The following is a 20815-nucleotide window of genomic DNA, read 5'->3' as shown; positions in this document are numbered from 1 at the left end:
TGCCGGGGTCCCGGGACCGCCGAGGCACCAGCTCCCAGAGTCAGGGGATGTCCCGACAATCCGGGACCGAGCAGCCTCCAGCTCCTGTAATCGCGGAGGGAGGCGAGCGAGTGGGTGTCAGCGGTCCCTGCCCCACGGGGAGGGGGGCGGGGGTGGCAAGAGAGCCCTAAACCCCCCACGGGACAAGCACGGGGTGTGCGTGGGGGGAATCATGAACCAGTGAAAAAGCCCCCCCAGCAGCAGCGAGAGGGCTGAAGTCGGGGGGGGGGGGGGCCGGGAGACCCTCCGGACCGGGGGGGCGGTGGGCTTGTGGGGCCGTGCCCGGGCGGGGGCCCGCCCCAGCGGCTGCAGCCCGGCCCCCGCCCGCCCCGCTCCGCCCCCCCCGGGCGCCCTCGTTGCCGCCGGCACCGGACAAGTCCCGGTCCTGGGATGTTGCAGACGCCTGACTGGGACCCTCGCCGCCCGTCGCGGCGGAGGGGCCGCTGCAAGCGCTGCCGCTCTCCCTCCGCAAGGTAGGGCAGCCTCCCCCCCTTCCGCCGCCTCCGGTGCAAGGCGCTGGGCATCCCTATGCATGGGCACTGGGGCCTGGGTACCGGTGCTGCCCCCTGGGCTAGGGTCCCGGCAGCGGAGCAGCCCCGGGGGTGGTGGTTGGGGGTCCGGGTCCGGGTCCGGGCAGCGGGGCTGCCCCAGGAGTGGGCGTCCGGGTCCGGGTCCTGGCAGCGGAGCAGCCCCGGGGGAGAGTGGTGGGGGTCCGGGCAGCGGGGCTGCCCCGGGAGTGAAGGTCCGAGTCCGGGTCCTGGCAGCGGAGCAGCCCCGGGGGCGGTGGGGGTGGTCCGGGCAGCGGGGCTGGTCCGGGGGTGAAGGTCCGGGTCCGGGTCCATGCAGCGGGGCTGCCCCGGGGGTGAAGGTCCGGGTCCGGGTCCATGCAGCGGGGCTGCCCCGGGGGTGAAGGTCCGGGTCCGGGCAGCGGAGCAGCCTCGGGGGTGGTGGGGGAGGTCCGGGCAGCGGGGCTGGTCCGGGGGTCCGGGTCCGGGCAGCGGAGCAGCCTCGGGGGTGGTGGGGGAGGTCCGGGCAGCGGGGCTGGTCCGGGGGTCCGGGTCCGGGCAGCGGGGCTGGTCCGGGGGTGAAGGTCCGGGTCCGGGCAGCGGAGCAGCCCCGGGGGTGGCGGGGGTGGTCCGGGCAGCGGGTCTACCCCGGGGCTGAGGGTCCGGTTCCCGGGACAAGCCCCGCGCAGTGTCCGGCCGCCCCCGGCCCCTTCCCCGCGGACCCGCCGCATCCCGGCGCGGCGGCCGGAGCCCGCCCGCCCTTGGCGGCTGCCAGTGGCCCCGGGCGGTGTCACTCAGCCGGTTGCCTGCCCGGGGAGGGAGCTGCGGGGGTGAGTCACAGGCAGGAAACCGATTGCATCAGGAACGGGGCTGTTTTTCCAGCCGGGGCTCCCAAAAAAACCCGCTCCGGCCTCCCTGCCTCCATCCCTCCATCCTCTCTCTCTCTCTCTCCCCAGCGCCATGGAGAAGAGAGCCAGCCCCTCGGCCAGCAGCTCGGTGGCCTTGGCCTCGTCCTCCACGGCCACCTTCAAGGAAGAACTGCTGTGCCCCATCTGCTACGAGCCTTTCCGGGAAGCCGTGACGCTTTGCTGCGGCCACAACTTCTGCAAGAGCTGCGTGAGCCGTTCTTGGGAGCACCGGCATCACGTCTGTCCCGTCTGCAAAGAGGCCTCCTCGTTCGACGATCTCCACGTCAACCACACGCTCAACAACCTGGTGGAGATGATCCTCAAGGAGGAAGGACAGCGGCGGGGCCGGGCGGCCGCCCTCTGTCCCCTGCATCACGAAGAAGCCAAACTCTTCTGCCTGGAGGATAAGGAGCTGGCGTGTTTCGCCTGCCAAAGCTCCAAGCAGCACGAAGGGCACAAGATGCGGCCGGTGCAGGAGACGGCAGTGGATTTCAGGGTGAGGGATGCTCCAGGAAGAGCTGGGGTTGGGGGGGGGGGGGGGGAGGGGGGCGACACACCGATGGCACAGAGAGGCATCTGGAGGGGTGCAGCCCACGCACACCCTGGCACAAACTCGCCAGCTCAGGGCTTTGGCTCGTGCACGGCGTGGTTGTACCCACCGGCGTGCCGGGATGAAAGACGAAGCAGCCACGCTGCGAGGGTGGGTCCCCACGGGAGTGCCCCTGCCGCAGCGCTGCCCCACGCTCTCCCTGCCTAATAATTACCCGGTGCCACCCCGTCCCCCAGGGCACGGCCGTTTGCCCTGCGCTAAAGGGGACCGGGGTGATCCTCCGAGGGGTTTGGCCTGGTCCCCTGCGTTTCCTCGGCTCATTCATCCTCGGTCGGGCTGGATCCGTCCACGCTGGTTATTGCAACAGCCACTTATTGCAGCAGCGCTTTGGGGTTGGGAGCGTGTTTGGGATGGGGGGGGGTGTTGCACAATTCCCCCAGCCAGGGAGGGACACGGGATGGGGAGAAAGCTCCGAGCCCCGCGGGGCAGGACGAGCTATGGCTGCGTGGGGAGGAGGAAGAGGAGGAGACGGACTCCGGCCAGGAGCTGGGCATCATGCCAGGACCCGCCGTGTCTCCCGGCCGGGAAAGCAGCCGTTGCCGCCCTGACTCAGCCCACGGGAGACGAGCCAGATTTCAAATGGTGCGGGGTGGCCGTGGGTCTGCTGTTTTGCAAGGCTTGGCGGGCTGCCCTCAGTACCCAGCCTCCCTGGGAGGGGAGCAGCGGCTGCTGCGGGACAGGCAGGGACTTGAAGGGCTTAAAAACAGGGCGGAGGATTCATCATGGAGCAAAGCTCCTCTGCCTCGCTGCTTAGGGGCGGCGTGTTTGCACGGTCCGGCGCGGAGCTGACCCTGTGCAGCGCTGGCAGACCTCGGCCGCAGGAGGGGAAAGGGTGGATTGAGCAAGGATCCTGCTTAACCGCGTCCTACTGGGTTTGGGGCTCTTGTCTTTCCGCATTGGAAACCCTGGGTGTAGGCTTGCGAGGGTCCTGAAGGCGTCTCCTCCCCGCAGGCCAAGCTGAAGAACATGGAGACCTCCTTGCGGGAAAAGGCGAAGGATTTTGGGGCCGTTCATCGCTCCTACGAGTCCATCTCCAAACACAACCAGGTGCGTGGTCCCTGCTGGCAAGGAGGCAATGGGCCTGATCCTGACACATGCGTGCGCACGCCCTGGGCAGGAATGCAGCTGGCTCTGGGGTGAAGCGCTGCACCCATCCTGGGCTACTCCGTCTCTGATGGGGAGAGGAAGGATTCGGATGGGGAATTGGGGACCAGGGTGATGGGGCTGTGCCTGCTGTGGCAGCAAGTACATTGATTTGGGGAGGGCAGCATGGTGCCAGCGAGTCCCAGAGCACTGGACCTGGTCGGAGGGCTCCGGAGGAGCGTTTAGGGGGAGGACGGGGGGAGCCCAAGGGGAGTTGTGGACTCTGAAGGGACGTGGTGACATCTCCACATGGGGCAGGTGGAAGCGGTGCGGCTGGAGGAGCAGATCAGGAGGGAGTTTGAGAAGCTGCACGAGTTCCTGCGGGGCGAGGAGAAGGCGCTGCTGGCCCAGGTGCAGCAGGAGATGCAGCGCAAGCATGGCCTCATCGAGGGCAAGATGAAGCAGCTGGCGGAGGAGAGCCGGGCCCTGCTCAACGAAGCCCGCCAGCTCCAGGCGGACCTCAAGGAGGATGACTACACCTTCCTCATGGTAAAGCCCTGCCGGGGTGCTGTCCCATGCCCTGCGGGGTGGCACCCTCCCCGTGGCACCCTCCTGCCTCTGTCAGGGTGCGAGCAGGGTGCTGGGTGATCCTTTGGGTGTTTGCAAGCCCCCCTGATTCCTTAAAAACGGAGTCTGATGCCTGGTGTCTCCTTCTCTTTCAGACCCACAAGAACCGCAAGCGCAGGTAAGTCCCGGTCCCCACCACATCCCCTGCCTGGTGACACAGGGTGCTCGGGGCGGCTGAGCACACCCCGCATCCCCTCCCTGGGGCATAACGGGGTCTCCTGCCTGGCTGCAGAGTGAGGTCTCTGCCCCAATCGAGTTCCCATACCCACGTGTCCCCTCTGGGTCTGGGTTCTCCGGCAGAAGAAGGTGCTGGGGGTCCCCAAGGCCAGGCAGCGCCCCGGGTGCCTCATGGGGTGGCACACGTGCAGAAACAAAGCAGCATTGCAAGTCTTGGAGGAAGCATTAAAACCCTGATATTGGGGGGATTTGGTGCTGGGATCTTTCTGGGGTGATTCGCCACCCTCTTGGGGTGAGAGGAAGGTTTGGGAGATGTGGGGTGCTGGTGAGGAAGCCCCTGCCAAAACACCGGGTAGGTGCCAGGAAACCCAGCTCGGCCCCTTCCTCCATCCCTGACCCATCTCCATCCTCTGCCCTTGCCCCAGGATCGCCTGCACGGCCGAGGAGCCGGAGGCTGTGCCTTCGGGGATGGTCCTCGATGTCGCCAAGTACCTGGGCTCGCTGCAGTACAACGTGTGGAAGAAGATGCTGGACATCATCACTGCAGGTGAGCTGCTGGGTCCCCCCCAAAGGGTGGTTGTCCCAGGGCTAAAGCGGCCTTTGCGTGGGGCAGCCCCGGGGCTGGTGGGTGCTGGAGAGAAGAGGAGCACGGAGCAGCCATGCCCACGGCTGATGGGCCTGGGGAAAGGGATTAGAGAGCATAAAGGGTGCTCTGGAGCACTCGCACCCCAAAAATGAAGCCCTTGAGGGTGCATTTCTCCATGGTGAACTGCGTTGTCCTCAAAGGAAGGGATGGATAGATGCAGGGCTCCAGTCCATCTATAAGCTCATCCCTGCGGCAATCCGGGCTCCTAACGCGCATGTCCCCACCACAGTCCCCTTCAGCTTTGACCCCAACTCCGCGGCGGGCTGGCTCTCCGTGTCCGAGGACCTCACCAGCGTCACCAATGGGGGCTACAAGCTGCTGGTGGAGAATCCCGAGCGCTTCACCTCGGCCCCCTGCATCCTGGGCTCCTGTGGTTTCTCCACCGGCTTCCACACCTGGGAGGTGGACCTGGGCGGCATCACGAACTGGCGGGTGGGGGTGGCCCGGCCACGCAGCGGCATCCACTGGACCTTCCACCATGATGCTCGCTCCGGCTTCTGGTACATCTACCGCCTGCCCGGGAAGGATGGCGAGACGTGCCGAGCATCCAACACGGCGCGTTCGGAGGCGGCGCTGGGTGACCTGAGACGGATCCGGGTGGAGCTGGATTGCGACGAAGGGGAGCTCTCCTTCTACGACGCCAACCGCAAGACCCACATCTACACCTTCCACGAGAAATTCGGAGGCACCGTCTTCCCCTACTTCTACGTGGGGGGTACGCCGGTGGGTGCGCTGCCTGAGGCGCTCCGCATCTGTCCCCTCCGGGTCCGTGTCCACGAGGATGTCCCTGTCTAGTGGTCACCATCTCCTGCCTGCATTTGGGGTTCTCCAGATGCCTTTTCAGCTTTCCTTAGGAAAAAAAAAAAAAATAAGGGGAAACAGAATTTATGTACTGTCTCTTTTTTTTAATCATCAATAAACACTCAGCTCTTCTAGTACGGGTCCGCACTGCTCTGTGCCCAAATCGCTCTGGCTCCTTTCCTGCCCCTCTCCATCATGAAGCAAAGCTGGGGAGGCTTTGGGGAGAAGGTATCTCCCTGCCAGGGGGCTGCAAATAGTAAATTAAACCACCCAGGGGCTTTCCAAGCTTGCGCAAGTGCTGCAGCTTGCAGGGCTCTGAGTCTCCCTGCAGTGGGTAAAAGTAGGGGACGGTGGCCTTTGCCCATACACCTTGGGGACAGAAAATCGCACGTGGCTTGGCTGGACACGGGCAGAAGCGTGTGTTTCCCCTCTACAAGAAAAACCAGCAATGGGGACATCCTTGAGAGTGACAATCCATCTCCTCTTACCCATCTCCCCATGACTTTAGCCCTCCGAGGGGCTTTTCTGTAAATCCCCAGCTCCGGGAGTCAGGTGATGATATGCGGTTGGTGTTTGGAGGTGGAGGAGGTTCAGGGGTGGGATTGGGGAGGGTGGGGGGACAAAACCCGCCCTCTGCAACCCTGTGCTGGGTCTGGCCCAATATTAATTGTATCAAAAAGGCTTTTTCCTCTGCCCTGGGGAGCTCTTGGGGTTTAAAGGTGATGCCCTGGGGAAAGGGAGGGTGCCTGGTGGGCCGTGCTGCCCTCGCTGCCTGGCGCAGCCGGGCCAGGACCTCGCTGGCAGGATGCTGATATTAACGGGTGGTTTCCATGGTTTCTCACCATTTGCATAGGATGCTCCTTAGGAACGAGAGCTGGCGGTGGAAAAACAAAAGAGAGATATTGGAGGCGTGCGGTGCGGGGGCGACCCCGGGGGTCCTCCACCTTCCTTACGTCAGCTGACGTTATCTATTTCCAACCGAGCATCCCTGGATACGGGGAAAGGAGGAAAATCGGTGTGAGCGTCCCATCTCCCTCCCCGCACCGCACCCCGATGCTGCCCATCACCCCCCCCCAAAAAGCTGGCGCTGCCTGGAAATTTGGGCATCCAGTGCCCGATTTGGGCAGAAGCGAGGTGTTATTTGGGAACAATAAAAAGGTGGTGAAGCTCTTTGAGTTGCCGGGGCTGGAGCAGGATGAGGTGTTTGTCTTTGTCAGGTCCAAAGGGAGCATTTTTCTCCCACGGCTGCGAGTGCCAGAGCAGGTGTCTGGCGTAAAAATGGCAATAAAGGGTGAAATGAGGCATCACTTTGGATGGCGAAACTGAAACCTTTTTTACTTTTTTTCGAATCATTTGGTGAAAAATTGGTTGGCAGGCAACAATATGAATTAATGAACTGGTTGGCTCCCTAAGACTCTGTGATTTTTAGTGTAATCAACGGTACCTGCATCTTCCCCTGAGCTTAATCTCATTCCCACAGAGGCAGAGAAACGACTTTAAGTGAAAACTTAAAGCTTGCGACAACGGGTGACATCTCCCCAGGACTGAGCGTTTGCTCGCACATCCGAGCAAACAAAACGATCCTCCAAAACGTTGGCGGACAACTGTGGGGAAAGCTCCGGTAAGGGGCAGACGGGTTTTGCGTGGGACCTTCGTCTGTGGCCATCGCATCCTTCCCCGACGCCTGAGATCCCGCCTGGGCCGCGCCGGTTACTTGCAGGACCCTTTCCGAGCTCAGACCTTCCTCCTTGCGGCAATTAGAAGGATCTCTTATTAATAATAATAATAATTATTCTTACTATTATTTTAGCATCCTTTTTGGCTCTCAGGCCGAGGAAGGGAGCGATGACCCCCCCTCCAGCCTGCGGGATGCCCGGGATCCCCATCCCTGCGCCGCTCCCCTGCCGGGGGGGGGTGTGGGCACGGCTGCTTCACGGGTGGGCGTGGGGTGCGAGTGGGGGGGCCCCGGTTTTTGGGTGGGGAAGGTGTGTGTGGGGGTGAATCCAACCGGGGCCGACACAATAACCCCCCCCCAAGCCCATCAGGCTGTACCGACACCGACACCCCCCGCAGCATTTTTCCCGACCGCCCCCCCCCCCCCCACCTTAATGGGGACGGGCGATATTTCGGAGAAGCAGGCGGCTCTCCCATTGGCTCGCAGCCGGGCGATGATGTCATTTCTGCCCAATCCGGGGGAGGGCAGCACCTTTTCCCCGCCCCCCCCCCCCCCCCCCGCCCTCCCTCCCTCCGGTACCAGCCACCGCCGGGGCCGGTGCATCCCGGAGGGGTCGGGGGAGGGGGGGGGGGGTGTGTGCAAATGGGGCCCCCCCCTCCCGTCCAAGGAGTTTTTTCCCGGGGTGTGCGCAGCCCCCGGGCAGCCCGGAGGATGCAGGATCCTGGGGACGAATCCTGCACCCGGGTCCCCAGCACTGGGGCGGGGGGGGGGGGGGGGGGTCGGGGTTAAGGCTGTGCCCTGGCAGCGATGGTCGGGATCTGCCGACGGCTCTTCCCAGGGCCGGGAATCCTCTGGGACAAGGAGGGTCCGAACCTGTGGGTCTTCTTGCTGAAGGATCTGCGGCTGCTGAACCTTTGCGGGGGGAAGGTTGGAGATATCCTGGGAGAAGAATGGAGGGAGGGGGATGCAGAGCCCACCTCCAGCCCTGCAACCCCCCCCCCCCACCACCCCCCGAGCACATCTGGAGGATGGGAAGGGGCTCGGGGGAAACACCGTACACGCTCACCCCACCCTTAGGGTCTCCCCTGGGTGCCTGCTCTCAGCAGAGGGGCATCCCGGGACACACGGACCTTCCTACAGGAGCATCCTCGTGGCCCAGCCCAGATGGACCACAGGCTGCAGATGGGTCCCGTGGGCTGTGTGCCCATGGCAAAAGGTTTTTCTCCATCTATCCCACCCTGGATAGGGTTTGGCTGCTGGCACTGGGACGTGGAGCAAGTTTCCCTAAGCCGGCAGGCTGCAGCCGTGGGAAGAGGCAAACCCTCCCGTGGCCTCCTCTTGCTGCGGGGGCTCTTTCCTCTCCCGAATAAGCCTGGCTCCATGGCCAGCCTCTCCTCCTGCCATCTCCTATGCTGGGAGGTGGTCCCATGCCAGGCTGACCCCCAGAGAGGGTTTGGTGGGAATGGTGTGGATGGGAAAGGGGTGGCCCGCAGCAGCCCACAGTCCCCATCACCCTGGATAGACCCAAATCTCCTTTTTCTGTGCCTTGTTTAGTTGAGACCAGCAGATGCTGCTGGAGAAAAACAGTTCCCGGAGCTGGAACAGCCAGGAGGTTTTGTGGGGTGGAGACTGACAGCCCTTAGGGATGGTGGCCGCCAAGTGTCCCCAGAGCCACAGCCTTACACAGGGGCTCCGGGAGCTGAAACCAAGCTCCGTCCCCCCCAAATGCTGGTCGTGTGGAACTGGGGGACAAGGAGGCACCTCTGGATGTGACCCCCCATTCTCCCCCCAGGGCTCCCAGCATGTCCCCTGGCTCCAGCAACCCCAGCCAGTCGTGCAGCTAAACTGTGGCCACCAACGCGGGCTGGCAAGGAGAGGTTTGTGCCCCGAGCCTGGACCACGTGGAGCTCAAAGGAATATTTGAGCAAAGTCCCCTGCACCCCCCCACCCCCGGCTCCGTGGGGTGCCACGCATCCCGGTGCCAGCCACGGCAGGGACCGTCCCACAGCCACGTGGGTCCCCACAATGGCTGTTTGTCCCCCAGTTGGCCGCTACATCTTGACTCTTTCCTCCCCTTGGAAAGAACGGCTGCTGCGTTTCAGGGTTGTGCTCCGTCCCCTCTGCAGCCCCTCGCACGTCCCATGGGCATCCTACCCACGGCACCCACGCCTGCGTGGGAACCTTCCTGAGCCAGGGGGGCTCCAGCACGGAGCTCGCTCATCCTCCCAGCGTTAAAGGAGGGCAGCGATGTGCCATTAAGTTTCAACGGGACGCCTTACAGATGCCCCACCGTGAGCTAAAGGGCTGAGCTGTGGTGTCATACACGCGATGTCACCTCCATTTCCAGCTGGGTCACCCCGTCCTTCCCCATGCCCTGAGGCCATGGGCTTTGTAAAGCCACCCTACATTTGTTTTCCAGGGGGAACCACCTCCCCACAGCCGCCCTACTGCTCATTGCGTAACGGAGGCGACCGGTACCTAAATATACCCGCACGGTTCCCGGGAGGTGCCGGGCTTGTGATCACCGTCAGACGCAGCCGTCGGCGATAAATAGGCCGGGGCGAAGCAGATCTGGGGGAAGGAGAGTCATTTTGTAGGAAGGGCACAGCCCTAAAGAGGTGTCCTCGCTCTGCCGGGGCTCCCCGGGGACCTCCGCTCCCCCCCAGCATCCATGGCGGCATCGCACCAAAATAGTTTTGGGATCTGGGACTCGGTCTCTCCGAGTTCCCGTTGCCCAGTTTGTAGAAGGAGGATAACGAGTCCTCCAGCGCCTTTGGGGCTGGGAACGGGGCAGGCCGGGCTTGTGCCGCATCCCGGTGTTGGGGGGATGGAGAGGACCCCCCCACCCCAGCCCGTGTCGGTGTGGGGCGAGGGGGGAGCGGGGCGGTTTGGCCCCATTGGAGATAAAGCCTCCGAGCCCCCTTCTTTGTCACTTTGTCCCTCTCCAGCTTTGTCCTGCTCTAGCCGAAGCTTGCTCTCCACCACGCGCTCGGCCCTTTCAACCCAGCCCCCCCCAAAACCCCCTTTTTCGCCCCCCCCCTTTGCCTCCTACCCCACCCCACCCCTCTTTTAGCATTTTTTTCCCCTTTTTAAATTTTTTTTTTTTTTTTACCCTCCCTTTTATTTATTTATTTATTTAATTAATTTATTTCTTTATCCCCCCCCCCCCCCCCCCCCCCAAAGCCCAACCCGAAAATAGCTGCTCGCCGTGATGTCACCGGGCTGGTACCCGGTTCGTACAGTCCCTTCACCAATCAGCGGCGGCCGTTGTGCTGAGCCAATCCCCGGCCGGGATGGTGATGTCATATGGGGGGGCACTGGGGGCCCCCCCCGGGTGGGATGCTCCGCGCAACCCCCCGCGCCCGCGTTAAATGAGCCCGGAGAGCAAAGCGGAGAGGCAAAGCCCAAGCGCCGGCGGTGGGGTGAGTGCCTGGGGGGGGGGGGGGCTTGGTTAATTGGGGGGGCTTGGTTAATTGGGGGGGGGGATGTTTTTTGGAAGGTAAAGGGGTGAAAAGTTTTTGGGAGGGGTATTTTTTTTTGGGGGGGGGGGGGCAGGGGGTCCCTGGATGTCGCTTTCTGGCCGCGACACCCCTTTTTGTCCCCCTCCCCATCCCTCCAGCATCCCCCTCGCCGTGCCCGGGGCAACCCCCAGCCCACCCACTCACACCCCCCCCCCGGTGCCCCCAACTCCTTTCGGGGCAACCCACGCCCGGGCTGCGGGGATGGAGCTCAGCACCCTCCGTCTCGCCTCGCCCCAGCAGCCCCGGGGGACCCAGCACCCTCGGGACCCCCAGAGGACTGCGGCACCTCTCCCGGAGAGCCCCCCACCCCTTCCTCAAAATGTGGGGACCCCCCCCCCCCCTCTGGAAGACAGGACCAGCCTGAATTATTGATGGTGGCAGGATGCTGGCGGGGGTGACCTGCTCTCAGCAGGCGCTGAAATATTTATTCCAGGGAGGGGGCAAAAGCGAGGGGGAGGAAGGGAGGAGGCGGCTGCCATCCTGCTTCTCCCCCGGAGCAGGGGGGGGGTGTGGGGGGGGAGCATCCATCGCTTCGCAAGCTCCAAGGGAGGGAGCGGGGACCCTCCTCCATCCCTCCATCCCCTCCCTCCATCGCTGGGTGCTTCTGCCAGGGAAGGGGATGGGAGATGGCGGGGGGGGGGGGGGAGGGTCCCCACCATCTGAGGGGATCTCCAGAGGGTGTAAAACCGGGTGGCAGCCCTTTTGGGGGGGAGGGGGGTGTCGGATCGGACCCCCTCCCTGCCATGTGCACCTCGCTGGGAGGGGGATGGTTCCCGCAGGCTCTCTCTGCTGGGGGTTTTGGGTGAGGTTTCAGCCGGGGGGTGACAGCAGCGGCAGGGCCCCAACCACACCCCGCTCCCCTTGGGCTGGGCATGCGGGTCGTGGGGGGGGGGGACACCATTACTGGGAAGCAGAAAGGGAATGGAGCTCAGCAGGGAGGGGGTTCCCTCCTGGAGGAGCCTCCAGACACCTTGAACAGCATCTTCATCCAGCGAGGACGAGTGGGGCTGGCAGCCCCCCACCCACCTTACCCTCCCCCCCCCCCCCCCCCCCCAGCTGGCAGCAACCCCAAGGATGGACCCCATCTTCCTCCCCATTTTGGGTCTGATGGGCGATTTCTGCAGTTTATCCGGCAGCCAGGGCATGAACGCCACGTGAGGTCTGGGAGAAGGGTTTCTGTAGCATGAAATGCATCCAGGTTCCCCCCCCACCCCCCGGCAAAGCCCAGGGGAAATGAAGATTTGGGGTGGTAATTCCAGGAGCGGGGAGGCACGAGCAAGGGAAATGCTTTCAGCAAACGCAGGCAGCTTCCAACCAGGCTGTCGGAGCTCCAGGCGCAGCCTCGTGTCGGCACACGAGCCATCGGAGCATCCCCACCCTGCCTTGGCACCGCGCTTGGCAAGAGCCGTCTAGGGCCAAACCCTTCAGCCAGGCGAGGAGGAAAGCCCTGGGTGGGGGGTACACCCCTGGGTAACCCCCAAACCTGACCAGCTCTGGCTCCAGGGGTCACCTAAAAAAGGACGAGCATATCCAGGGAAGGGGGCCCTGGCAGGCTGTCCCCAGATTTTTTCCCTGTTCCCTTCTGGTGACCGCGGGCGGGTTATTTGCGTGATCCTTGTGTCAGATCCCAGCAGGATGGGGGACGAGGGGTTGGGATTTCTTGGGACCCCCCAGCTTGAGCTGGGTCGGGGTGTGATGTGGCTGTGGGAGCCGGCAGTGCCCTGACAGCCCCGGGGTGCCCACAGCGGGGTTGCCCCTTCCCTGGGCAGTTGGCAGGATTTAAGAGTCCCTATTTTAAAGAAGGAATATTTTTTTTCCCCTCAGAAACAAAAGCCACGTAGAATTCCAAACCCCAAACTCAGCCCGCCGCTTTGGCACAGCCAGGAAGGGCATTTCCACCGGGAAACCCCTCTGATGCCACCGACACCCCATTTGTGTCCTCCAGAAACCCTGGGAAAGGGGGATAGCCCCGGCTTATCCAGGTTTTAATGTGTCTGGGTGTTGCCACCCCGCGCCAGGTCTTGCTCTCACCCTGGGGCTCTGCACCCCGGGGATGGGTGGGGGGTCCCGGGGATGCCCCCACACCTGACCCACAGCCACGGAGACCCCCAGAGAGGCTCCCAGTGGGATGTGGGAGAATGTCCCAGTGCATCAGCCCTTCCGCGTGTGGTCTGGCAAGGGGCGAGCTGAGGACTGGGGCTCTCTAGACACGAGTGGGGGTGGCAGCGGGGGTGGGCTTGGGTCGCAGCAGAGGCTGTGCAAAGGGGTCACACTTGTCAGGGGGGGTGTGTGCGTGTGCATGCCATTCCCGACACACGTGTGCACACGTGTGGGTTGGGCAGACGTCGGGCAGCCCGGAGTGGGGAAGGGCTGTGTGTGCCAGGCACACGCCACCGGCTGCTGCCGTCATCCCGGTGTGTGTCCATCACACCACACCAGTGCGTGCCCGTCTCACCAGTGCATGCCCACCACACCAGCGTGCGCCCCTCACATCAGACCAGCGTGGGCTCATCACATCATATCGGTGTGTGCCCATCCCAACAGCACGTACCCATCACATCACACCACGTGTGAGTGCCCATCACACCATCCCAGCACGTCCCTCCCATCACAGCGGTGTGTGCCCATCACAGCGGTGTGTGCCCATCACACCAGCCTGTACCCATCCCAACAGCACGTACCTATCTCACCAGTGCATGCCCATCACACCACACCAGTGTGTCCCTCGCACCGCATCAGTGTGTAGTCATCACACCGGTGTGTGCCCGTCTCACCAGTGTGAACCCACCACACCATCCCAGTGTGCCCCTCACACCACACCAGTGTGTTCTTATCGTACCAGTGTGCGCCCATCACACTAGCGTGGGCTCATTGCACCGGTCTGTACCTATCCCAACAGCACGTACCCATCACTTCACACGACATCTGTGTGCCCACCACACCAGTGTGTCCCTCACCCCACACCAGTGTGTGCCCACCACACCAGTGTGTCCCTCACCCCACACCAGTGTGTGCCCACCACACCAGTGTGTACCCACCCCACCCCACCAGTGTGTTCCCACTCCATGTCCCCAGCGTGTGCCCACCCCAGCACCCCCAGCGTGCACATGAAGCCACGTGTGGGCAGCTGTCCCGTGGGGGACAGGCAGGGCTGGACGATGTCCCCAGCCGCTGCGACACCCAGCGCTGATCCTGGCTCTTTCCTCCCCCAGGCCCCAGGAACTCTCTTGCCGCAGAAGCCCAAGGATCGCCACGCCATGACTCTGGCTGGTACGGCATGGGATCACGCGTGGGGATGGGGGACAGCGTGGCTCGCCCGGCCCCACGTACCCAACCCTGGCACCTACCTCATGCTGGGCACCCCTAGTTTGAGCGGGGCCCCATCCAAACCGCCCCAGGGATAGCTGTGACCCAGGCTAACCTGGGATATTCACAGCATCCCAGTGGTGACAGGCAAGGGATCACGCATGCGGTTAACACACCAGAACAGTCATAACCCCTGTGGCCATCAGCAAGGCACCCCACCTCTGCGTGCCTCAGTTTCCCTTTTGCGTGCCTTGCTTCCCCCACCCAGATCACCCTGCTTGCAATATCTGGGCAAACTTCGGTGCCAGCTGCCATCCCCATCCCAGCCCTTCCCTGGCACGTGGTCCTGCTGCAGATGCCTGGCAGGACCCCCCCGCCCCCCCAACTCCTCTAACGCCAATCCCACCCTCTCTTCCCAGCTTACAAAGAGAAGATGAAGGAGCTGCCTCTCGTCTCCCTCTTTTGCTCCTGTTTCCTCTCGGACCCCCTGAACAAGCCGGCGTACACGTATGAAGGTAGGAAGGAGCCTGCTGCCCACCCACAGTCGAGGGCCGTGTGAATGGTGGGGGCTGCAGGGGGGGTGCAGACCCCCCCTTGGTATGACTGGGGTCACCCTCAAACCGAGGGAGGTGGTTCCGCAGTTTGCTGGCACTGGCTGGAAGCAGGGGGCTGGGTCGGGGTCGGGGTGGGGGGGAGCTCATGCAGCCCCGCAGCCCCCCTCCGCCGCGGCTCCGCTGCACGAAGCGTGGGGCGTGGGCTCGGTATTTTTAGGCAGACGGCGTCGGGTGATTCAGACTGATTCATGTCAGTGGATCCAGAGGCGACAGCAGCAATGGAGGGGGATGTCCAGCCTTGGGGGGGGGGGGGGCTCTTGCTGGCTAGCTGCGGGGGGATCTGCAGCTAGAAAGGGGCTTCGTGGTCCCATTCCCCATCCCTGAAGCAGGGCTGAACCCTGCCCTGCTTGCTCGCTTCTCCCTCGGGCGGATGCCCAGCCCCTCAGCTCACCCAAATATTCCCAGCTCAGCCCCCTTGATGGGCATCTTGGAGACCCTACCCCAACCCACGACATCGGGGCTGAACCACAGGGGTGCGTTTGGGGTGCGGGGATTTGGGTGAAACCCGTGGAGATCGGGGAAACTGGTGGCCCATTGCGGGAGCTGCAGGTGCGGGACCCCGGGATGTTTTGCCCGAAGGGGTGGGATGCGCCCGTGCCGGCGGTCAGCCCGTGCCCCTCTCCCAGCAGACACTGTAGACCTCACCTGGTGCGTCATCTCCGACATGGAAGTCATCGAGCTCAACAAGCGCACCTCGGGGCAGTCCTTCGAGGTCATCTTGAAGCCCCCATCGTTCGACGGCATCCCCGAGTTCAACGCCTCCCTGCCCCGGCGGCGCGACCCATCCCTGGAGGAGATCCAGAAGAAGCTGGAGGCGGCGGAGGAGAGGAGGAAGGTAGGTCTGGTGGCTCCTGCGTGGCAGGGCAGCACGGGGACGTGCCGTGGGGACACGCGACCTTGCACTCGGGGTGCTCGCCCAGCAAGGTACGCCCGCTTTTGGGGATGTCGCTGAGTTTGGAGGGGGCGGTTTTGGCCAGGAGGGGAAGGGACCCGTGGTCCGCGTGGCCATCGCCGTCCGCTTTGCCTGTGCAGTACCAAGAGGCTGAGCTGCTGAAGCATCTGGCGGAGAAGCGGGAGCACGAGCGGGAGGTCATCCAGAAGGCCATCGAGGAGAACAACAACTTCATCAAAATGGCCAAAGAGAAGCTGGCGCAGAAGATGGAGTCCAACAAGGAGAACCGCGAAGCCCATTTAGCAGCCATGCTGGAGCGCTTGCAGGAGAAGGTGAGGAGGGAGGGGGGAACGTGCTGGGACACCGGTCCAGGAGGGTGTCACAGGGCACTTGGGCACCCTGCATGGCTCTTGGGGTGGCATTTCCCCCCGGGGACACCACCAAAGTGGGGACCCCCTCTTCCCTTCCCACCACGCAGCAATACCCAAAGACAGCATCCCACCCGGGGTGGGGGGGTCCTGCCCGGGGACCCACCGAGCCTGATGTGTCCGTAGGCTCACGAGCAGTCGGCGGGTGGAGAGCTGGGACCTGCATCTTGTCCACAGGCGTGCAAAGCTCTTACCTCCCCCGTGTCCCACCGTGATGGCCTTGACCCGCCGCTTGCAATTTTTCCACCTCCTGGGTGGCAGATCTTCCCCCGGTCCCTTCCCCAGAGGCCGTGGAGCCAACAGCTCCCCGGCAGAGCTGGAGGGGTCCGTGCCGCCATGCTAGGAGACGCTTCCACCCTGCCAGCCTGTGCAGACCTCTTCTCTCTCCCCGAAGCAGGTCTGTTCCCAACCTCAGCATGGAAGGTCCCACCCTCACCACCTCCAGCTCCCTCCAAAACATCCCTTCTGCAAGGAGCTCGCCCAGTGCCCTTCTCCAAACGCTTCAGCTAGCCTTGGGTCAGAGGCAGAGAGCACGAGATAATGAAGGACAATCCGAGCTAACCCCATCTCCTTGGGGCTCCCGGTCCATCCCGTCTGGTTGACGTCTACCTCCTAGCTAGAGGGCGAGGACAATCTGTCCCTGAGTGCCTCCACAGTCCTTAAAACACCCCAGGGGAGGAGAGGACGCTGTTGACCCACCGGTGGTGTCCCTCGGGGGATGAACCTCACGAACGCCCTCGTGCCTTCGAACCCCTCCGAAGCCGCTGGCCTGCCCGTGGGGACCCCGAAGTCCGTCGAGCTAACGCGTGTCCCCCCCCTCCTTCCCTCCTACCCCCCCCTCCCACAGGACAAACACGCGGAAGAAGTGAGGAAAAACAAGGAGCTCAAGGAAGAAGCCTCCAGGTAAAGAGGCGATGGTTGGACTGACAGCTCCGGGGAGGTGGCGGAGGCTGCCGCAGCGCAAGGTCGGATGGTGGAAGGGTGGACGTTTCCTCTGCTTTCTTTGTTCGTGAATGTAAAGAGTTGACCGGTGAAGCCATCCTATTCGTTTCGGGGAGGGTGGGGAGGGAGGAGAAAGGAGGGAGGGTGGGCGGGAGGGTGCCGGCTTCGGGATGCCCACCTCCTTGGTGGGTCTCGCGCGCCGCCCGTCAACCAGGTCCGGAGGAGACAGCCGAGGGCTGGTGAAGCGGAGGAGGTGGCCCCCCCGGGGAAAAGCCGGAGGGGGGGAGAGAGCGGGTGGGGAGGGAAGGGACGGGAGGGGGGGAAATGTGCGTTGTGTGTGACTTTAATTTGGTGCTGGGCAGGCAGGGCGGGCAGGCGGGCGTCCCTCTGGCTTCTTTCTTCTCCTCCATCCCACCCCGTCAATGGGCAGCGGCATCTCTTGGTGTCCCTCCCTCCCTTTTTCCTGCCTGGACTCGGGGCCTCCTGCCCGGAGCGGGCGTTATTTGCCCATAGACCTTATAGAACCATTCTGGGGAAGGGGGAGAAGAGATCCCCCCATTGGAGGCGGTCAGAGAGTGAGGCTCGCTTGCTCCAAAGGCTTTGTCTGGCTGTAGGAGACACTGATGAGCCTTTCCAAGGGTGAAATGGAGAAGCCCCGTGACTTCCCAAAGAGCCGCTTTTTTTGTAAGAACCTCCTGAGAATCACCTTTGTGGGAATTCTGGGATGAAATCCCTTTTTCTGCTGTAGAGCAGCTGGAAAGCCATTGGCTTTTAGAGGTGGCAGCTCAGATGGCTATTTGGAAAGGGAGATCACCCCCACGGAGAGCGAGAGCAGGAGAGGAAAACAGGGCAGGGCTGTGGAAACCGTGATGGAAGGGACTGGGAAAAACAGGAAGGAAAGAGGAGCTGGGGGAGCTGAGGCTGGAGAGCCAGAAGTGGGATGGAGGTGCCTCTCTGGAGAGCAGGAGAAGACTACAGCCACAGACAGCCCCTGGGGACGGCAGTGGCACCTCCTGGGGACGCCAGGGCAGGAGGAAGGCCGGTTTGGGATCCCACCAACAGCTCACGACCAGCCCAGGAGGTGTTTTTGGGGAGCTGCTGAGCAATCTCCTGGGTGATTTTTGCCTCCGGGGAGGGTGAGCGAAGCAGAGAGCTTGCAGTGAGATCCTTCCCTGCCAGAGAAGACGAGTCTGCTTTCTGCGGTGGGGTGGGGGGGTGGGTATGTCCCCTCCTCTCCCAGTTGCCAGCAGGCAGTGGTCCCAGTGCTGCGATGCCCCGGCACCTCATCAGCCTCCAACCCTGATGCTAACAGAGGGTTTGGTCTCCATTATGGTCAGATAAGGCTTTCCAAGCTCTGATTCAGGTCCGGAGGGAACCGTGTCTCTTTACCTGTGCCGCAAGATGCTCGCCCGGAGCCCTGGGGGGGGGAAACAGCCCGGGGAGGGGAGCATGGGAGAGGGCGGCGGGCGATGGAGACGGAGGGGGCTGTTCTAGCTGTGGCACGAGCTGTCCTTTTTTTGTATACAACAGTTGTAAATAAACTGCCTTGGCATTTCTTTCGTTTTCTCATGATCTGTGCAGTGTCTTGTGTGTGGTTTTTTTAGGATTTTTTTTCATGAACATCACCCCAGTAGCCCTTTCCTGCATTTTTTTCAGTCTCAGTTCAGATGCTTTTCCTAGCCATGGGACTGGAGACCTGTGGAACGTGGGCTGGTGGCCCTCATAAACCTTCTCTCCCAATTATCATGGGGTGGGAAATACTCGCATTGACCCAACAGGTCAGATGGAAACTATCCTCGGACCTTCCTTGGGTAGCTGTAAACCAAAGCAAGGCCAGGTCATGTAGCAGTTCCCCCAGCAAGATACACACACAAAGTTCAGCAGCAGCCAGTAGCCAGAGCCGGCCGCTGCTCCACAGCAGGAATATTGCACGTCCACGTGCGCGGGGGTCTGCAGGGCTGTCTGGTTAGTACGGCAATGCCCGGGACCCAGCGGGGTGTCTGCCTCGTGGCTGCACTCGATGAGGCTCTGTCAATACAATTTCCGACCCCACATCACTTTAGACAGCACCATAATGCGGTCAGCCAAATTAAGGAGGCAGGGGTTAGTTTGGGTGTGAAGGGGAAGAGTGGAAGAAGGAGCCAGGCTCGCAGGCGGGAGCCCTGTCCTGGGACAAGTCAGACACGCTTTCCTCCCCCAGCTCAGGACTGAGTATACGGGGTCATTTGATGGGGTGTGTTTAGTTTCTTGCTTAGCCACGCTGCCGTGTCTTGCCCAGCGCCTGGCACCCAGCAGACGCCTGGACCAGGACCATCACCTTCCTCCAGGGGAAGCCAGCAGGTTTGTCAGCCCCCTACAAGGGGAGAGGCAGGGAAGGTATCTCCACCCGCTATAAGCTATGGGGCATGAGCACCCAGGGGTCCAGGCTTAGCCTTCCCTTTCTGCAGGAGAGCTGTTTTTGCAGGCGCTGGCCCCACTTCTCCTCCCTGGGAAGAACTCAGGCATCCTCTGGCTGGATTTGGGGCTGGCAGTGAAGAGGCTCAGGCTGCTCTCAGCCTTGCTGGGGTACCAAATACCTTCATCTTACCATGCAGAAGCATTTGAGATGCTGCCAGGATTTCCCACGGGTCCTGTGGGTCCCACGTCACCTCTGCCCACCCCATGTGCCAGCCCCTGAGAGCCCACGAGTCTCGAATGGCAGAAGACCCCCACACCTGGGTGAGGGTTGGAGCTCAGAGCCTTGCACCTGGGCATCCTGCACCAAACATCGGAGAGGAGGGGATGGAGGTCAGGTCTTTGTCTACGTGGTGGAGCCCTCTCTGAAGCACTATCCCGCAGGCACAGCCAGGACTTACAAGGGGAAAGCACAAAGCAAAGGTTTGGTGCCTTCAAGAAACCTCCCAAGGACAGGTTTCATGGCACTTGCCAGGCTCTCAGGGCTGAGACATGGACAAACCTTCTGCGCCTGATCCCACCTCTCCTGTTTGAAAAGCCAGATGGAATCACAGCCCTAAATCCCAGCCCAAGCAAGACCTGTGCTATGAGTTGCACCCCCTGAACATCAGAGGATGCCCGGGCATCCTTCAGAGCAGACGTGACAGGAGCTGCTCAGCTGCCGACCTGCACGTGAGGAATCAAGTGCCCATCGCTGCAAAGAGACACAACAGATTGAAGCACCTACAGAAACAGCATCCTGGAAGTGCCTCCAGGACACCGAGCAAAAAGGTGAATCTTCCTGGCACCAACCTGCTGCCGGGCTCTGGGAGCTTTTCCTGGCTCGTGCGTCATTGCCGCTGCCCAGGGACAGTTCTGCCATTTGATGTCCTCCCTCCTGCCCATAGCCTCGTACTGGTTTCTCAGAAATCATAAATTTGGGCAAGGTACCAGCCATTCATTCATGGGAAGCTGGCACTGGTGAGCAAGGGGTGCGGCTGGAGCATTGGGTGTCATAACTAGCTGGGGCGTCTGCGGGGAACCGGGGAGTAATTAAAACTGTTCAAGGGCAAGGATCATAGAATCATTCAGGTTGGAAAAGACCCTTAAGATCATCAAGTCCAACCGTTAACCTAGCACTGCCAAGCCCACCACTAAACCATGTCCCTGAGCACCACGTCTACACGTCTTTTAAACACCCTCAGGGATGGTGACTCCACCGCTTCCCTGGGCAGCCTGTTGCAATGCTTGACAATCCTTTCCATGAAGAATTTTTTCCTAATATCCAAGTGCTGTGTGAACTCCAAACCGGTATGAAAATCACGTTATTCTGTCTGCTCCTCCAGCGTGCAGACTGTCTGTGTGAGAACCTGTTTGGGCAAGGTGGAGGAGTCACGCCTGAAGCAGAATGATTAATCTAAGAGGAGAGCGTACTCCAGTATGAACCCCGTAACTGTAGGCGAGCTTTGGGGTGCAGAGTCTTGCAAAGCCACCTATATGCAGGCAACCGTACCGAAGGCCATGATTACCTTAATCATGACATGGGGAACAACAAATTTGTGGAGGGATGTAGGAGAATTGGGACCAATAGGGGGAAAAAAAGTAAT

The 20815-nt window shown here is 62.1% G+C and overlaps 2 protein-coding genes across 7 annotated transcripts; both read left to right on the top strand.

Moving 5' to 3' along the window:
- Positions 1–400: 400 nt before the first annotated feature.
- On the top strand, positions 401–5531 carry TRIM35 (tripartite motif containing 35). Of its 2 annotated transcripts, none has more exons than XM_049819264.1 (7): positions 401–512; positions 1502–1949; positions 3015–3110; positions 3465–3695; positions 3869–3891; positions 4376–4497; positions 4826–5531. In XM_049819264.1, the coding sequence occupies exons 1-7, from the start codon at positions 430–432 to the stop codon at positions 5389–5391; spliced, it is 1569 nt and encodes a 522-aa protein (XP_049675221.1). In that variant the 5' UTR covers positions 401–429; the 3' UTR covers positions 5392–5531. The 2 variants fall into 2 exon arrangements, with proteins under 2 accessions (XP_049675221.1, XP_049675219.1); XM_049819262.1 differs by having other exon boundaries at positions 2979–3110.
- Positions 5532–10425: 4894 nt separating this feature from the next.
- Positions 10426–16882, top strand: STMN4 (stathmin 4). 5 transcript variants are annotated; one of them, XM_049818692.1, is made up of 6 exons: positions 10426–10494; positions 13806–13863; positions 14319–14414; positions 15143–15348; positions 15546–15737; positions 16681–16882. In XM_049818692.1, the coding sequence occupies exons 1-6, from the start codon at positions 10444–10446 to the stop codon at positions 16738–16740; spliced, it is 663 nt and encodes a 220-aa protein (XP_049674649.1). In that variant the 5' UTR covers positions 10426–10443; the 3' UTR covers positions 16741–16882. The 5 variants fall into 5 exon arrangements, with proteins under 5 accessions (XP_049674649.1, XP_049674648.1, XP_049674647.1 ...); XM_049818691.1 differs by having other exon boundaries at positions 15140–15348; XM_049818690.1 differs by lacking the exon at positions 16681–16882 and adding an exon at positions 16231–16676.
- Positions 16883–20815: the final 3933 nt, after the last annotated feature.

Source organism: Accipiter gentilis, chromosome 16, assembly GCF_929443795.1.
Source record: "Accipiter gentilis chromosome 16, bAccGen1.1, whole genome shotgun sequence".
Classification (NCBI taxonomy): domain Eukaryota; kingdom Metazoa; phylum Chordata; class Aves; order Accipitriformes; family Accipitridae; genus Astur; species Astur gentilis.
Note: the sequence above shows the minus strand (reverse complement) of the source record. Positions and strands in the feature narration are given on the sequence as shown.